This window comes from Brassica napus, chromosome C3 (genome assembly GCF_020379485.1).
Source record: "Brassica napus cultivar Da-Ae chromosome C3, Da-Ae, whole genome shotgun sequence".
NCBI lineage: Eukaryota > Viridiplantae > Streptophyta > Magnoliopsida > Brassicales > Brassicaceae > Brassica > Brassica napus.
In genome coordinates this window covers 2,755,406-2,773,617 of record NC_063446.1, presented here as the reverse complement: position 1 = coordinate 2,773,617, position 18,212 = coordinate 2,755,406, and the positions used below count along the sequence as shown (strand labels likewise).

The 18,212-nt window shown below is 33.4% G+C and overlaps 2 protein-coding genes and 1 pseudogene across 3 annotated transcripts; 2 read left to right on the top strand and 1 right to left on the bottom strand.

Moving 5' to 3' along the window:
* Positions 1-862: 862 nt before the first annotated feature.
* Positions 863-3,332, top strand: LOC125584065. The gene is made up of 2 exons (XM_048751920.1): positions 863-1,064; positions 1,450-3,332. Exon 2 carries the CDS (start codon positions 1,472-1,474, stop codon positions 3,212-3,214), a length of 1,743 nt encoding a protein of 580 aa, XP_048607877.1. The 5' UTR covers positions 863-1,064; positions 1,450-1,471; the 3' UTR covers positions 3,215-3,332.
* Positions 3,333-4,667: 1,335 nt separating this feature from the next.
* On the top strand, positions 4,668-8,323 carry LOC125584064 (mechanosensitive ion channel protein 10-like). Of its 2 annotated transcripts, none has more exons than XM_048751919.1 (7): positions 4,668-4,737; positions 4,847-4,907; positions 5,162-6,530; positions 6,615-6,738; positions 7,287-7,580; positions 7,660-7,862; positions 7,954-8,323. In XM_048751919.1, exons 3-7 carry the CDS (start codon positions 5,188-5,190, stop codon positions 8,198-8,200), a joined length of 2,211 nt encoding a protein of 736 aa, XP_048607876.1. In that variant the 5' UTR covers positions 4,668-4,737; positions 4,847-4,907; positions 5,162-5,187; the 3' UTR covers positions 8,201-8,323. The 2 variants fall into 2 exon arrangements, with proteins under 2 accessions (XP_048607876.1, XP_048607875.1); XM_048751918.1 differs by having other exon boundaries at positions 4,674-4,737; positions 5,172-6,530.
* Positions 8,324-16,914: 8,591 nt separating this feature from the next.
* On the bottom strand, positions 16,915-17,765 carry LOC106355896 (annotated as a pseudogene).
* Between the last annotated feature and the right edge of the window lie 447 nt (positions 17,766-18,212).

Here is an 18,212-nt window from a genome sequence, read left to right as displayed (position 1 = left end):
GTTGGTAAGTTCCATCTTTTTCACTGTTTCTACTGGCTGAAACAAAACAGCCTCAGTAAAGTATAAATAACCACGGAAGAGGAAATTTATGCTCAATACTCACCTCTGCTTAGGCTTAGGACTTTTATCCGAGATCCGGATCTCCGTTCCGAAAATCCGGATATCCGAAGGGGTCAAATCCGGATCCGGATAGTAAAATGTTGGATCCGTCAAAGCCGGATCCGGATCCAGATATCTTAATTTTTAAGCCCGGATATCCAGATCCGTAAGTTTTATTAATAAATATTTCAAAAATAGTAATATATATATATATATATAAATTAATTTTATTTAATATATTTTCATTTTTATAATAGTATATATAAATTTTATGTAAATTTTGTGATATTATACATAGAAATAATTAAAGACAATATATATATTTTTAAAATTATTGTTAATACTTTATATATATATTAATATTATTTTTTATTTATTTTAAGGATCCAAATCCGGATATCTGCCGGATATTACAATTTTTAGAAAAATATCTGACACCCTGATATCCGAAAACCCCGGATCCGGATAAAGATAGTAAAATTATGGATCCGCCGGATAAGAATCCGAATCCAGATACTTTAAAATTGTCCGGATACCCGATCCGTCCCAGACCTAGACTCTGCTTTCTTCGTTATGATCATAACTTCGTAAGTATGTATTTTTAGATTTACACTTTATTTTAATGTAAATTTGTTTTATTAATCAGTTTGTGACAACTGAAATCAAACAAGTACAACTTGAAATGATCATGAAAAAGAAAAAAATAATAACTGAAAATGTAGAAGAACATAAATCAAATGGCTCAGAATCGTTAAAAATGATTTACTATACACTCTGTTAAAAAAAATTGGTTTATTTTCCCTCGTAACAATCGATTTGGGGGGAATCGAAACGCCGAGACATTTGGTATTATTCTCATAATAACATCGCACTCCTCTCGTTCCTCATCCTCATCGCCTTAGCTCAGCTTCTTCTTTTTCTCCGGATCTGCATCTCCGTCAACGACGCCGATCAAGATCAATCAGGTTCTCTCCCTCCCTCCCTCTCTCTCTCTCTCTCTCTCTGGCAACCTCTCGTCACTGATCTATACCACGACTTAGATTATTATTCATCAGAATCGCCTTTAGGTTTTCTTGATTCGCTCGAATTTCGTCCCTTCGTTGCTCAATCAATGACTTATGGTTCGGATTCGCCTGCTTAGATCATCCTCCGCCTCGAGATTTTGCTCTTTGAACCATATTCGATGGAAGTATTTATAGAAATGTTGTTTGATTTCTTGTTTCGCTCTTCCGATGAATCTATGCGTTTTCGATATTCGCTATTAGGTTGATGCTCTTCATTGATCTTTGATGTTCAACGAGAAGATTACTGCTATGTATTGACTATTCTTGTTTTCTCTGTGAATTGCAGGATTAACTTTGTGTTTTAGAAGATGTCTACTGTATCCAAGACCAAATCAAGAGACAAGAAGATCGTGAACGATTCACAGAAGGCACCAAGCCAAGCCTCTGGATCCATAGGTGCAACTACTGGTGGTGCTTACAATCTTCTTTTGGGGACCGTTGAGTCAACTCTTTCCTCATCGCTTCACAACAACGGCCGTTTCAGAAGCATTGATGATTCAGATTCAACCGGAGCCGACTGCGATTCCGTCTCTAATAACGGTAGCTGGTCAGGCGATTCGGAAGATCACAAAGAGAAAGTACCACCTACGACAGCTACCGCAAAGCAAGAAGCCATTCCCGGAGCAGCTGACAACGATAAGCGAGAGAAGATGCGGCTGAAGAACGAAAGAAAGCACCAGCGGCAGAAGGAGAAGCGAGCTCAGGAGTTGCATGAGCGGTGCTGTCAGTTTCTGATGTCGAGGAAACTCGAAGTCCTTGTTCAGCAGGTGCAGGTCATAGTGATGGGGATTTCTCATGAGCGTGCGACTTACGCTCTGATGTTGAATGAAGGGAAGCTAGAAGAGTCTGTTAATTGGCTGCTTGATGCTAGTGGGGCGAGTGTAGCTGATACGAAACTAGATCCCGCCTCTGGGAGCTTGAAGCTTGACATATCGCAAGAGCTGGGGAGAATCTTGGAGTTGGAAAGGGAATATAAGTGCGCAAAGCAGGATGTAGAAAAGGCTGTGGTTACAGCGGAAGGGGATATTGAGAAAGCAGAGGAATCGTTAAGAAGACAGAAGGAAGAGCAATCTACTGCTTCAGTAAAAGCAGAGGATGTTAGTGATAATGCGTCCGTTAGCGGAGTCCCTTCTGTGCAGGAAAGCCAAAACAGAGTAGCCGCCCAGTTGCAACCTAACTCAGGTATGTATACTGCAGGGGGAGAAGAAGACCGAAAGAGTCTCGGTTACCTCAGAGGATCCAGCTATGTTAATGGAGAATCCGGAAACGAAAGAGTAGATAGAATTCACACGGAATTGCAGTGGTTGAAAATGCAACAGAATGCTGCCATGGAAGAGAAGAAACGCATGTTAAATCAACAGACACAACTGCCACGGCCAAGAGAAGAAACGCATTATGTGGCGGCTCAAGGTAGTCAATTCAAGAGACTTCAGCAGAGGGAACCAGTTATGGCGATGCACCAGCAACAACAACGCACTCAGTTACCTGTCTCTACCATGAATTCATCCTTTACTGTATCAGGAGGCAGCGAATGGTACTCTGCAAATAGATCTGAGGCGGCACAATCTAACGGTTACTTGCCCACAAGAACTCTGCCTCCTAGTGATCTGAATTCAAATCTGATGTACCAGCAGCTTCAGTACCGACAATATCAAGGCCAGGGGAACAACGGTCACAGAACGGCAGGAGGTTCTGCTTCTTCACAGCATGCTGTGGCACCAGCTGCTTCTCTTGGGCTCTTCTCGGGGTATGGATCAACATCTTCATCTGGGGTGGACTGGAACACGGATGGATCAGCGGGATATTCGGATTACAACAACATTGATTGGAGTTTAGACAGAGGCCTAGCTTGTCCGAGACCAAACCAACAACAGTACGTAGCGGCATCATCCCCATATGAAGCAAACATGAATGGAAGGACAAGAACGATGGGCATGGCAATGGGAGTGCAGGAAGCTGCTTTAGTGGGGAATGGGAGAGAATGGACATCGCCATTTGAGGGTAAAGATCTGTTTAGTTTGTCTAGACAGTACGTGCCTCCTTCTCTTTGAAGGTGAAAGTTGCTTCTATAATAAAGATGATGATCGATGGGTATGTGTTTGTGGTTACTAGTTTTATCAAGAGCGAGTTTCTTGCTTGTTTGCTCAATCATAATGGATCTTTTCAAAATTTCCTAATATTTTATCCCCAACGTATCTACCACGGAGAGCTATCTCAAAGGTCTTAAACTCCAACATTGGTCTTGCAAACGTGAAGGAAACGACTTAAAGAAACATACGGGAAGCCGGGAACCGTATGAAGAACAAAAGGAAAGGAAGAAGACCATGAATGGCACTAAAACTGGTTACTCGAGACATCATCATGTGGAATGGTTTGAGTCTCTAAATCTTGTCAAAAAAAAAAAAAATCTTGTTAAAGCGACGATGCCGACACTTTGGATGTACTCGTTTTAGGCTTTGGATGGTCTCGAATGAACCTCACTAGTCAAACTTAATTAACCCATAACGATAATAGTCACGTTATTTAGATGTTGAAAAATAAAGCTTATTAATTAAACAATATATAATCTTCCACGAGACCAGACACCAATGATGAAGAAAAGAGCAGCCACCAAGTACAATTAGTTATATAGTAATAGTAGTAATAATAGATATTAGTCATGCCATGCACGCGCGTTAATTACCGGAATGACTAATAATAGCTCTCCAGCAAGATGTAATGGAATTGCTGCTAATCGATTGAGACAGTGAGTGGTATGGCCACTGTCCACACTTGTCACAGTCAAACGAAAAAATCATTATGTTTATTTGGTGTCTTTTAACCCCATAAATAAATAAAAGTTGTGTTTTAATTAGAAAGCTGGAAATTATAGTTTATTAATCCTTTTGGAACTTCAGTTTTGATTACTTTTCGGTTGGCAACTTCAGTTTTGAATTTTCTTGCCCGAAGTTTGAAATTGTGGAAAACATAAATTTTTTACAAAATTCATATTTTATTTTTTGACATTTTAGCACAGAGCATTGTCTTTTTGTGTGTCAGCTTAGCAGTACCATAGGAGTTCTGAAAAGTATTTAATAATAAATAGTACTTAGGTTATCTAAGTACTTTGACAAAAGAAAAAAGTTAAAGTGTGTGGACATTTACCCCAATACATATATAATAATATTGAACTATAGTTTTGCTGTAAACGATATTGTCAGGAGTTAGCAATTACTATTCTAAATACTTTTATCATTGCTACTTACTCCACCACCATCTTAGCATCTTCAATGATAAAAAGAATGTTAAATCACAGTTTCCAATTTACTGTAAATAGTTTATCAAGTTATTAGGCTTGAAAAGTCTCGAGATCTCTCTCACTCACTCTTTGGACCGGCTTTTAGAGGTAATTATTAATTAGTGTTCTGTTCATGTACTGTCTTCTCAAACCTCCCTTTTTCTAATCTTTCATCGCTTCATACTAAAACATTTGGCTTTTTGTTTTTGTTGGCTTCTGGGGTTTAAGCCATTTTCTCAGGCAAAACTTTTGCCATGACCTCTCTTGTTCAGTTGCTATTATCATCTTCTCTTTGAGGTCATTATCGACTTTCTTCTCTCCTTTTTTCGAAATAATTGAATTCTCTCTCTTTAAAAGTGGTAGTTGTGTGTGTACTGAAACTCCTAACAGCTCCCTTTATCTTCAGCTCTTCTCTGGGACCTTCTTCTCAAGAATGAGCTGATTGAGCAAGAAGAAGAACACTACTGGTAAGTACAGATTTTTATATGTTTTTTTTTGGTGTAACAGATTTGTATATGTTTATTTGAGGGTTTAGATCTTTATTTAGTAAGTTTCTCTAGATTAATCTTCCTGTGTAAATCCACTTACTTTCTTACACATCTCTGCTAGAAGATTTTAAGTTTTTTTTTAACTAAGAAGAAAGAGCTTAGAGTTTCTTAAACCCTTGGCCTTTAAGGTTTTTATCACCCCAACAGTGTTCTTAATCCTTGTCTTTTTGTAGAATTTTTCAGAGCGGTTTGTTGTCAAATGGATGCTAGTAGTGTAGGAATGACAGGAAGCAAGAGTAGCAATGGAAAAACAGAAGTTGTTATCAACGTCTCAGGTGAGCTTTCATCAAAGATGGCTTCACCAGACTCTGCCATCAATAAAACCTCTTCTCCTGAGATCTCTAAGCTTACTGGTAGCCCTCACAAGCCTCCCAGATCTCCCAATCTGAGCAACGCCGGTTTAATTCAGAGAAAATCTTTTGCGAGGTCGGTTTACTCCAAATCCAAATCCCGTTTTGTTGAACCACCTTGTCCTGTAGACACAAGCAACCTAGAGGAGGAAGTTAAAGAACAGCTTGGCGCTCGTTTCTCTTTCAGAAGAGCTTCTCCTAACAACAACTCCACAAGGAGCATCGGCTCAACGACACCTCTCACTCCAAGCAAAGCCGTCGAGGCTGCGGAGAAGGACGAAGACGAAGAGATCTACAAGAAGGTGAAGCTGAGCAAAGAGATGCGTAGAAAGATCAGCTTATTGACTTTAATAGAGATAGCTTTCTTCTTAGCGGTCTTAGCCTCTTTGGTTTGTAGCTTAACCATCGACTCCCTGAAGAAACACACCTTCTGGGGGCTAGAAGTTTGGAAATGGTGCGTGCTCGTGATGGTCACGTTCAGCGGGATGCTGGTGACGAACTGGTTCATGCGATTCGTCGTCTTCCTCATAGAAACAAACTTTCTCTTAAGAAGAAAAGTGCTCTACTTCGTCCACGGGTTAAAGAAGAGCGTTCAAGTCTTTATATGGCTTAGTTTGATTCTTGTTGCGTGGGTGTTCCTCTTCAACCGCGACGTGGATCGTTCCCCCGGGGCCACCAAGATCCTCACCGCTATCACGAGAACTCTCATCTCTCTTCTAACCGGATCATTCCTCTGGCTGGTAAAAACTCTTTTATTAAAGATCCTCGCGGCGAACTTCAACGTGGTTAACTTTTTCGATAGGATTCAAGACTCCGTGTTCCACCAGTACGTCCTCCAGACGCTCTCTGGGCCTCCGCTCATCGAGGAGGCCCAGAGGGTGGGGCGGGAGCCGGGGACAGGGCATTTGAGTTTCGCTAGCGTGGTGAAGAAGGGAGAGGTTAAGGAGAAGAAAGTGATTGATATGGGGAAAGTTCACAAGATGAAGCGTGAGAAAGTCTCTGCTTGGACGATGAGGGTTTTGATGGAAGCGGTTAGGACTTCGGGTCTGTCTACTATCTCTGACACGTTGGATCAGACGGCGGCTTTTGGCGATGGGAAAGAGAAAGGTGATAGAGGGGAGATTACTAGTGAGATGGAGGCTTTGGCTGCTGCTTATCATGTCTTTAGAAATGTTGCTCAGCCTTGCTTCGAGTGAGTAAATAACCAATATACATATACTTTTTTTCTCTGTGCATTCTCTAATGGAGATCTCTGCTTTTTTGGTTATTGTTTTAGTTTCATAGAGGAGGAAGACTTGCTTAGGTTCATGATTAAGGAAGAGGTTGATCTTGTGTTTCCTTTGTTTGATGGTGCTGCTGAGACTGGTAAAATCACCAGAAAAGCTTTCACAGAATGGGTGGTACGTCTCCTTAAACACTTTCATGCTTTCTGTTCTTAGAGATTAGTTATTACCAAGGCTGGACCAAGAGGGCAAAGTTATTGATTATATATAGCTTGAGGGATATATATTTATTTATTTTTCATATTATTTTTTTTGTTAGTATTTATGTGAATAGAGTTTATAATTCATTTATAATAATAGTAATATTTGTAGGACTTTAATATTGCTTATGGAATTTTTTTAATTTATAAATATATTGAGTACGTGTTTTATTAAAAAATATGATTCTTAAATATAAAATTTTGTATTAACATGCTCAATTATAGTCAAATGTTAATGATAAGTATTGACTAATCATGCAATTATCTTAATCAGTCATTAATAGAATTGAATTAGGATATGAAATTGTAATGTAATTTATGTTATATTTAAAAAACGTAAAAAAGAACATTGTTGAAAATTTGTTTAATACATTCAGAAATATGGACTGGTACTGGTTATTACGAATCAGAGTCTGTGTTTCTTGTGTTTAACCACTTGTGTTGTTGTTGCTGTTATATGATCAGGTTAAGGTGTACACTAGCAGGAAAGCTCTAGCGCATTCCTTAAACGACACAAAAACGGCGGTTAAGCAGTTAAACAAACTTGTGACAGCGATCTTGATGGTGGTTACCCTTATCATTTGGCTGCTGCTTCTAGAAGTAGCAACGACCAAGGTTTTGCTCTTCTTCTCCACTCAAATGGTGGCTCTAGCTTTTATAATCGGAAGTACTTGCAAAAATCTCTTCGAATCCATTATCTTTGTCTTCGTTATGCATCCTTATGATGTTGGTGATCGCTGCGTTGTCGACGGTGTCCCGGTAAAAACACTCACCACCAAAAGAATCCATTACATTTTTTCCATATGTCTTCGGCTTCACATTTTTGCGATTTTTTCAGTTGCTGGTTGAAGAGATGAATCTGTTATCTACAGTGTTCTTGAAGCTTGACAACGAGAAAGTGTATTATCCTAACGCAGTTTTAGCCACGAAACCGATAAGCAACTACTTCAGAAGTCCTGATATGAGTGAAACAGTGGAGTTCTCTATAGCGTTTTCAACACCAATCTCCAAGATCGCACATCTCAAAGAAAGAATCGCTGAGTAAGTTACCACCCTTCACTCATTTGAAACTCTTCTTGATCAAATCTTGAAAGAGTTCTTGATTTGGTTTTGTTCTATGGAAAACAATCAGTTACTTGGAGCAGAATCCGCATCATTGGTCACCTATACACACGGTGGTGGTTAAGGAGATAGAGAACATGAACAAGCTGAAGATGGCTCTATACAGCAACCACACCATCACGTTTCAGGAATACAGTGAGAGGAATATCAGAAGGACCGAACAGGCTTTGGCTATTAAGAAAATATTGGAGGATCTTCACATTGACTATAGTCTCCTTCCTCAACATGTTCATCTCACCAAGTCCGACAAAAATTAAAAACACCGGTTTGGTTTTTTTTACCAAACCGTTTTTAAGTTATTTTTATCAAATGTTGTGGTGAATTGTTTATCTTAGACTGTTAGATTATAAGATGAAATCAATATTGCAAGTTCTAAACTTTTTTTTTTTTTTTATGAATAGAAGATGAAATCATAGACGTTGTTCCAAACTTATTTCAATATTTTTATTTGACATCAGTCACATACTATATTATTATAATGGATACATTAATACAAAAAAAAAGAACTACAAAAAAAGTTAACATGGTTTATCAATTTGTTATGAACTCATGTCCGTTTTTTTTTTGAACAACTTTATGAACTTATGTCCAAGGACAGAAAAACTATACTTTGAACCTCTTGCTAGATTACAATAGGATTGAAAGAATATAACATTAACTAATGTTAATGAATCATACTAGATATAAGGTATACAACACCCCACATATTATAAAGATTTTTAACCAATAATTTTGACGTAGAATTAATCCAACACATATTCTAATTTTTTTTTAGCAATGCATTCACTACGCGATCATATCATTTATTGTTGATGGATTAAAAAAAATTTCAGTAAAGATTTTATACTAGACGTTAGAATGATATACAAGATACCTTTGAGATGGCTGTCATATACGATGCCAGAGACTAGCAGAGTAGCTGGCGATTTAGAGGATACAACCCCAAAATGGTGAGGGACTACATATTTATGGGAAAATATCTTAATATATGTAAACGACAGTAATGTCATCTTTGAACTTCTGATTGGTTTTTGTGATCCAGATGGTATGTCATCTTTGAACTTCTGAAGATTCAATTTATGTTGGTTTCGTTTATATATAAATTTCAATTTGAGGAAAAAAAAAATGTATACGACAGTAATGTAAAATCTGTAAATGTAATATGCATGTTTTAATATACGTTGTACTATTGAGCAATTTTTTTTGTTAAACAGAATCAACAACGAGATGTGGACTCATCAAAGACTTCTTATCATTACCACTGCAAAAATATTATTCGTAGTATCAAAAATATTATTCGTAGTAATTAAACACTTTGAACTTAAAAAGGGTAGCAACTATGAAGAAAACGCAAGTTCATGTAGTTGTCATTGGGCTTTTATGAAAACAACGGGGCAGATCAGCAATCGCCTCGGTGGTGGCTTAACACTAACACTCCATTGTAAATCTAAGAATAACGATCTCGGTGTCCAAACTCTCGCACCGGATAGTTTCTTGGTCATTTTATTTTAGACCAAATATTTTTGGAACAACACTCATTTTCTGACGTCGTTTTATGTGGACTCAAGAATCACATTCGTTGGATATTTATGATGATTATAGATGTGGTGTAGTTTACAAAATTTTTTTTATAGAGATGGTGTTCGTAAGGGTAGTCCATGCATCGACTGTACGTGGAATACAGACAAGAATAGGCCATGCAGATTTAACCAAAAGACCAATTTATTTGATTTGTTTATGATTGGAATAAGTAATTTATATATTTTTATTTATTTTAGTTGATTTTTTAAATATCTTTGAAAATTAATGATAGATTTGTCTAAACTCTTGACAGAAATCATACACAATTATTCATACTCTATTAGGTTTTAATTTGGATACAATTTATTTATAAACAGATTTTCTAGAGAAAAAAAAACTGAGAAAATGAACCAAAATCAGATTAAAATCTATATTGCTAACCTTGTATATGACTAACACAACTTAAATAGACAATGCCCAAATATTGGCATTCAACCATAAGCAAAAATTGGCCATAAGTTTAGTGTTTTAAAAATTGGTCTACGCGTCTCTCTAGGCATCTGCGTATTCCGCAAATCGGATCTAAACGATATAATTTTTCTAATATTGAGATGGAGATTCAGAAGAATGATTTTTTTTTCATGTGTTGCGAAGGAAAATATTAGTTAAGTATTTTTTTAATAAGTAATGAATTTTTCATAATCGTTTATGGAAAAAAAGGTAATAAAATATAAATATATTTTTAAATAATTAATTTTAATGAATAATGAATTTGGACTTACATTTGTGAGTGATTGTGAAGAAAACATGGAAGTGTGTTGATGAACGATAAAAAATAAAAGATCTAATAATAGTCAATATGGGACCTCAGCATCCATCCATGCATGGTGTTCTTCGCTTAATTTTTAGTCTAAACTCTAAGGATGACGGGTTTAACAGGTTTTAAATAGATTATTCGATTAATTTTTTTTATTAAATGTGATTTTACTTAAAGTTAGTGAAAAACATATTAAACCATATGTATATAGATAAATATATATATGTATTTAACATAATATTTTAAAAATTATTTTTATCAAACATTTTTCAAAAACTTTCTTCGGGTTTTGGTGCGGGTTGGATTTGATATTGGTTTTCAAATTTAACACTTTAAAACCATTCGAATATATATATGTAATGTTTAATAGAATATAACATTTTGATTTTCAAGTTGATTACGAAATATTCTTGACTGATTATATTAGGTAACTAATATGAAAATATAAAACAGAAAAATATGATTACAAAGAAACATGTATATGTTGGTTAACTTTTAAATTGCTATTATTTTATTAAATTGATTTTGTTTAAAATTTATACACAAATTTGATTACAAATAAAAACACAAATACAAATACAGAAAAAAACAAATTATAAAACTTAAATTTCTAAAACAATAATTAAAACAAAAATATACCCGCCGCGGGTCAAAATCTAGTTATTTGTTATTTTTCCATGCAATCTACTGATTTATATATAACTGTATCTATTTACATCAAAACAAATTCAAGCCACGTTATATTTTTTTTCTACCAAAAACAGTTACCACATTCTCTTTCCAAACACTTTTTATTTTCATCAATTAATTATCACTAACAAACAAAAATTATGACCACGACACTTAATTCCAGAACGATGACAGGATTATGATCAAACTAAACTGACCCTGGAATTTTAAAAACATGGCAAAGAAAGTTTTATGATTATAATTTTCTGCGTTTCCAACTTTTAAAATTTTATTTTTCATTGATATTTCTCTAAAATGTTTTGTTCCAAAATAAATTTTGTTGTATTTCATTTTGAAATTGATTTGAACAGTTAACGAGGAAGATTAACTGCAAAGTTTAAGGTTTATACTCTCAGTGTAGAGAATCAGCAAGATTTTGTTCTAAAACGAGATTCTATTGCCGATTAACCGGAGTAAAAATGATTGACTGGAAATTTTGATAAATCTTTTTATAATGTTAGTTTTGTGTTAAAGCCGATGAATGGTTGATAGTTTTGTGGAATTTAACAAACTTAAGAACAGCGAAAAAGAATTGATGAAAGAATTAAAAAACAGATCTTGAAAAAAATAGAATGGCTGAATATTTAGGGTTACAGGGCCAAGGGGAAGACGACGAATTGAAAAGACTGTCTAATCCTTAATTATTTGTTTCTAAAAACGTAATCCCTTTTCAGTGCCTGAACTGGTTATAACCGGCTTTAGATACAGTTTAATATAATTGTAAAAATCTCTTATTAATCATTTTTAAAAAAATACTATACAGTACAAAGGAAAACACAAATATAACTAAAACATAAATCCATTTTTTAAAAAAAAATATAAAACAAAAATATACCTACCATTTTTAAAAAAATATAAAACAAAAAATATATCCGCCCTTTTAGGACAAGTCATAATCTAGTATGTTATTAAAACTTAGTTATTTATCAAATATTTTTGCGTTCTCTATTTCTAATCCATATATTAATTATTTTTTTACCATAGAAACATTCTGGTCTCTTTACTATGTTTGGGGTTAGTTTCCTAGAGGATACATTTTCTTGTATATTATATGCATGCTTATTGGAAGTTTCAGAGTGATGCATGCAGAGCCGCTTATTGTGATCGCATCCTGCAAATAATATGTCCATAGATAATGTTGTACATGCAGAACTATATGTCGGTCTGAGTATTATAGAGAGAGTTTGTCGTGAAATTATCCAAAAAATTATTCAGTAATATTGTATATATTGATTGTAGTTTAGTTTTTTTTCAAGAAAAAATACTCCATCATTTGTAATAAAAATTATATAATAATTTAGCTAGTGTTTAAAAAATTATTTTTGACTTATTTACATTTCTAACCCAGATGTATACTATACATATCTGTGTGACATTAATACATATGGACTCAACCAAAATACTTCTTGTAATCAAATATCCATTTTAAAGTCATCTCTAATTTTGATTTTAAGGAACAAAAAATAAACAATGGATGCGGAATCATATTCTTTTGTGGATGCAACAAATTGATCTTTAACAAAATTAGATTGATCACTAAATTGTGGGTGAGCGCAATTGCACTCTTATATAAGGTAGATCCGCTCCTGATCTTACATATTCATGTTTTCATGTTAGGTGTGGATCATCGATCGGATCTATTGGGATTAGTTCTTAAATTCTTATTGAATCTGGTTCTATTTGGATTAGTTTTAGATTTAATATATCTGAGTAAAAAGTTTTGAACCAATATATGTATCTATAAAATTTTAATTTATTTATTTTGTTAGAGTTTCTTACAAACATATCTCAACATTTTTATTTGGCAGCACAATCACATATTCCCTCCGTACAACTTTAACTGGTTTTTAAGGTTTTTGTACATAGATTAAGAAAATACAAACTTCTATATAATTTATCTTGGTTACATAAAATATCATTAAATAAAACTCATTCAATCAATAAGAAAAAACTCCGCATTTTGAAACAAATTTTTTTCTCTAAACACCACTTAAAGTGGTACGAAGGAAATATATTACAAGATTTCTAACCAATAGTTTTGACGTAGTGTCAGTTTAATTTGCAAACCTAAAACAAAAAAAAATATCAATGATGTTTCTTTTATGATAAGATTTTTAGCGATGCACATCCAGTAGACCATGAATTAAACAATTATGGGAAAATATCTTTAAATATATGTTGATGTAAATCTGTAAAGTGATATGTAACGTTTTGATTAGGTATTAGCTTTGACTTTTGATTCAATATACATTGTACTATTTTACCCTAAAAATACCAAAATAGAATCAACAAGGAGATGGGTTCATCAAAAAAGGCTTCTTATGAGTACCACTACAGATAGTATTCGTAGAAGACACTTTGAACTTAAAAAAAAGTATAGCAAAAATGAAGAAATGGCAAGTTTATGTGGTGGTCATATCCCTATTCGTCCATTTGGCGGCGTCTCGAGTGGAAACTATTATCGAGGGGAGAACGGTGGAGATTACCAATAAACTTTTTGATTTTTCTAGTAAGAGAACGGTGGAGATTACCAATAAGCTTGGTGGTGGCTTAACACTAACATTCCATTGTAAGTCTAAGGATGACGATCTCGGTGTCCAAACTCTCGCACCGGATAGTAGTTGGTCATTCAAGTTTAAAACATCGTTTTTCGGCACAACACTCTTTTTTTGTAAGTTTATGTGGGCTGGAGAATCCCATTGGTTTGATATCTATGATGATGACAGAGATGGTGATGGTCATAAACCATGCTTATGGCATATTTGTTTGTGGGATATAAACCGTAGTGAGGTATGCAGACTTGAAGACAGTTCCGGTAGAGATATATGTTATGGTTGGAAAAATGCCGTCTAACAGCACGTTACGTGCAAGTGGAACAGTTTAATGCCCTTTTTCAAAAAAAAAAAGAAAAAAGTGGAACAGTTTAACAGATAAAAGAAAAATTAAGAATTTTTAAAAATAAATATATAAATTAAATAAAGAGACGTCAAATATATAAATAAATAAAGCTATAAATTTTTAAAACTACTTTAATACATTATTAAATATACCATTAATAATTTTTGAACAGGACCCATAAATAATTCGAGATGACCCTGAGTTAGAATGATGAGTAATTATCCATACTAGATTTTTTAACAAGATTTTATATGTATTTCTCAATTCTAAAAAAATAATGTATAATATTGTATTACATTATTTAAAGAATATAAAATAAGACTACAGAATATAAATATATTTTTTAAATTTTCTTTTTGGAAATCATTATGTTGTTTGATTGTTCTATTTGACTCACATATTTGCATAGTTATTTGTGATAGATGAATAACTATATTTTTATTATCAGTAAAGAATATATATTTATTATATAATATAAGAAAAATAAAATTATTTACTTTTAAAACAAACTTGTCTCATGTTGGGGACTCGGTTATAGACATATCATATTCGAATGAGACATTTTTACAGTTATCAATCTTCTTAACAGTCAAGAAACAAATCTGAATATCAAAACAATCTCATACGATCTCTTTGTAGAATAACTGCTCTGAATAAATTGAATTTAAGCATCAAAAGGACTGAAAATGGATGTGTAGATGTGTTATCTAAGTCAGCTTTACAAAATACTATTCATAGTTCATATATCATTTATGTCCATTCTATCTTTTTGTCAATCATTTCTTAAACATCTTGAAATAACTGATGCTAATTAATAATAAACTTTTGGCTAGCAAAAAAATAAAAATTTGTCTAATTATCGCTTAATTTGTCTAACTGATATATATGTATTTCTCAATTCTAAAAAAATAATGTATAATATTGTATTACATTATTTAAAGAATATACAATAAGACTACATAACATAAATATATTTATTTTAAATTTTCTTTGTGGAAATCGTTATGTTGTTTGATTGTTGTACTTGATTCACATATTTGCATAGATATTTGTGATAGATGAATAACTATATTTTTATTATCAGTAAATAATATATATATATTTATTATATAATATAAAAAATGAAATTATTTACTTTTTAAACAAAGTTGTCTCATGGTGGGGATTCGATTATAGACATATAATATTCGAAAGAGACATTTTTACGGTTATCAATCTTCTTAACAGTCAAGAAACAAATATGAATATCAAAATAATTTCTCATACGATCTCTTTGTGGAATAACTGCTCTGAAAATTTTGAATTTAGACATCAAAAAGGACGGGAAATGATGTGCAGATGTGTTATCTAAGTTAGCTTTACAAAGTACTACTATTCATATATCATTTAAGTCCATCATTTCTTAAATATTTTGATATAATTGATGCTAATTAATAATAAACTTTTGGCTGAAAAAAAAAATCAAATTTGTCTTATTATCGCTTAAATATTTTATTAATATTTTCTAAGAAGCTTTCAATTGATATCATAGTTTAATTTTTATTAGTTTTTTTTGTTAATTTTAGAGTTTTTTGTATTTAAGATTTTTTTCCATATTAAGCTTATATTTCTTTCACATAATATATATATGTCATAAAAATTACCATCAAATCAGTTTTTAAATAATTTAATTTAAAATAAAATTATATTTTAATTTGTTGTATTCTAACAATTTGATTTATTTAATTAATTTGTTTTGGTAGATAACTTAAAAAGTTTTCATATGAATCGGGGAAAGCAAGCTTATGTTGTTATATTATATTTATTTGTGTATATGAAATCTATATATAATGCAAGTGTAATAAAGAAAAAACATTATTTTTTGTAACTTCAAAAAGATACATTATTACAATTTGAATTTAATCAAAATTGAATTTAGTTGGATTCTCATGAAAAGAAATCGATAGGTTAAACAAATGTTTCAAAATTTGTTGTGTTATTGTTTTGTTTATAAATTACAAAATTTATTGAATTGATATATTTAATTATTGCACCCTTAAATAATATTTTATTAAGACTTTAGAGAACTATGTTTTGAGTTGTTTTGTCAAAATTGTACAAAAATCTTTGCTTTTTCATATTTGTCACGAAAATTTATATGTTAAAATTACTTTTACAAAATTCTTAACTTTGTCACGAAAACAAAAATCTATTTCTTTGCGGTATATGTCAATGTTCTCACACTTTCAAAGAATATATTAGCTTAGTCACTTACTTATTTTTTCTTACAAAACAATGTATTGGAGTCTTGAAAGTTGAATCCATATTATTGTAAATGTACGTAAGAGTGTGATTACATATTTAGTGATTCTTGTATATGTGTCCAAGAAAGTCTCAATGGCTTAGTGGTATCTCTCATATATTCATGTCATTCTAACCCGGGTTCGATCCTTTCCTTTGCATTGGTTTTTCATTTTTTGCGAAAAAATAAATGAGATGACGTGGCAACTTCGGACTCTCTGATTGGACGATTTTTTGTGCCTACGTGGACACTCTAAGATGAGCTTATATCCTCCTTTTAGTATAGTATAGATTCGATTACATTTCTGAGTTAGAATGATGAGTATAGAATATTTTTTTATTACATTTCTGAAACCTGAATTTCTCTGAATATTCATGATTTGATTACTCTGGACTGTAATCATACATAATTATCCATATTCGATGATAAAATTTACTTTTGATGCTTTTTTAGAAGAAAAAAAAAACTTGGTTTTGGCTAATCGGGGTTAGTTCATTGATCTCGAAAATACAATAATAGTTACAGAAATAAAAATCATGAATCTTGGAAATACAACACGTGACTTTTCCTTACCTAGTACTAAGCTTCTGTATAAATTTAACTTGGTTTTGGCTCTGTAGTAAAACATCGGATACGTATTGACATAGATAACAAAATAGAACTGTCATCAGTTATGCATATACTGGGAACTTCAGATGTACCATGTAGTCAGAAAATGGCTTACATTAGAAGTCTAAGGGCTTATGTTTGGTACATGACTCGAGCCAAGTACACTTCTCCAGCATCTTCACTTCTTCTTAGGCTCCATTGTAAAGCGGAACCCATTGATGTATCTGTCAGGAATCCCTATGACTTTTTTTGTCTGATGACACCCAAACTTTGGATATAAGCTACTGTAATAAACTAAACATGGCATGTGTTTTGAGTTACCTTTTCCCCAACCTTGTTCAACATGAAACTCTTCGGTACACACTCATACTAAAGCCTAAGCATTCCGTTTTTGCTCTTGGCAGAACCCGTAAATCCCACTGTACAACAAAGTCTCCGACCAAACTTCCAATGTACCTTGCCGAGTAAGATTTCCCACTTGGACCAGGGTCAAATTGAGTTCATCAATGTACTTCCTCAGACTCTCATCCCACATCTGGTAGTTTCCTTCATTGAAAGAATATATTTTCCCGGCTCTGGGGATCTCAATGTTCTCTTGCGTGAGGACAAACTCGCCGTACATTGCAGACGTCTTTCCCTAGAGTAAGAACGAAGATGACTGAGCTCGAATACATACAGCAGCTGGCTGCTATATAGCAAGTTGTGCCCAGGTTGTCACGCGTTTACTATACATATTTGTTCTTCTGACCAAAGCTGCAAGGAACACACAGCAGTAGATCAACAACATTATGAACATTGTGTATCTTTTCTGAGTGGCCATGTGGAAGGTGAGGGAGAGTAGTTCATTTACAGCGGAGGGGCTATAGACACCAAAGATGGAACCGGTGGAAACTGCAGCGTTGATGTTGGAGGAACCATCGAGAAGATGGAAGCCAACTATGTAGTTGTCGGAGCAATAATTCAACATGAGCAATCAGAAAGAATCTGATCAAGAACGTGAGCTCGAAAATGGATTACCCATCTCCTCCTTCCCTATCGAAGAAGCATTCGTCAATTAGTATCATCAAATGATTAAGGAAGAGGTTGATCTTGTGTATCCATTGTTTGATGGTGCTGCTGAGACTGGTAAAATCACCAGAAAAGCTTTCACAGAGTGGGTGGTAAGTCTCCCCAAACACTTTGTTCTTAAAGATTAGTTATTACCAAGGCAGGGCCAGAGAGCAAGTGATTGATTAAAACACATAATTTGAGGGGTATATTTTTATTTACTTTTTACATATTAAACTTTTTGTTAGTATTTAAATAGAATTTATAATATATTTATAGTAGTAATATTTGCAAGAATTTTTAACATTGTTTATAAAAAAATTATTAATAAACATATTAAGTAAGTGTATTATTAAATAGTTATGAT

Coding starts and splice junctions, on each gene's coding strand:
- LOC125584065 (XM_048751920.1), top strand. CDS start 1,472: ATGTCTACTGTATCCAAGACCAAATCAAGAGACAAGAAGATCGTGAAC.
- LOC125584064 (XM_048751919.1), top strand. CDS start 5,188: ATGGATGCTAGTAGTGTAGGAATGACAGGAAGCAAGAGTAGCAATGGA. Junction 6,739..7,286: donor AAGCTTTCACAGAATGGGTG/GTACGTCTCCTT, acceptor TTATATGATCAG/GTTAAGGTGTACACTAGCAG. Junction 7,863..7,953: donor CTCAAAGAAAGAATCGCTGA/GTAAGTTACCAC, acceptor GAAAACAATCAG/TTACTTGGAGCAGAATCCGC.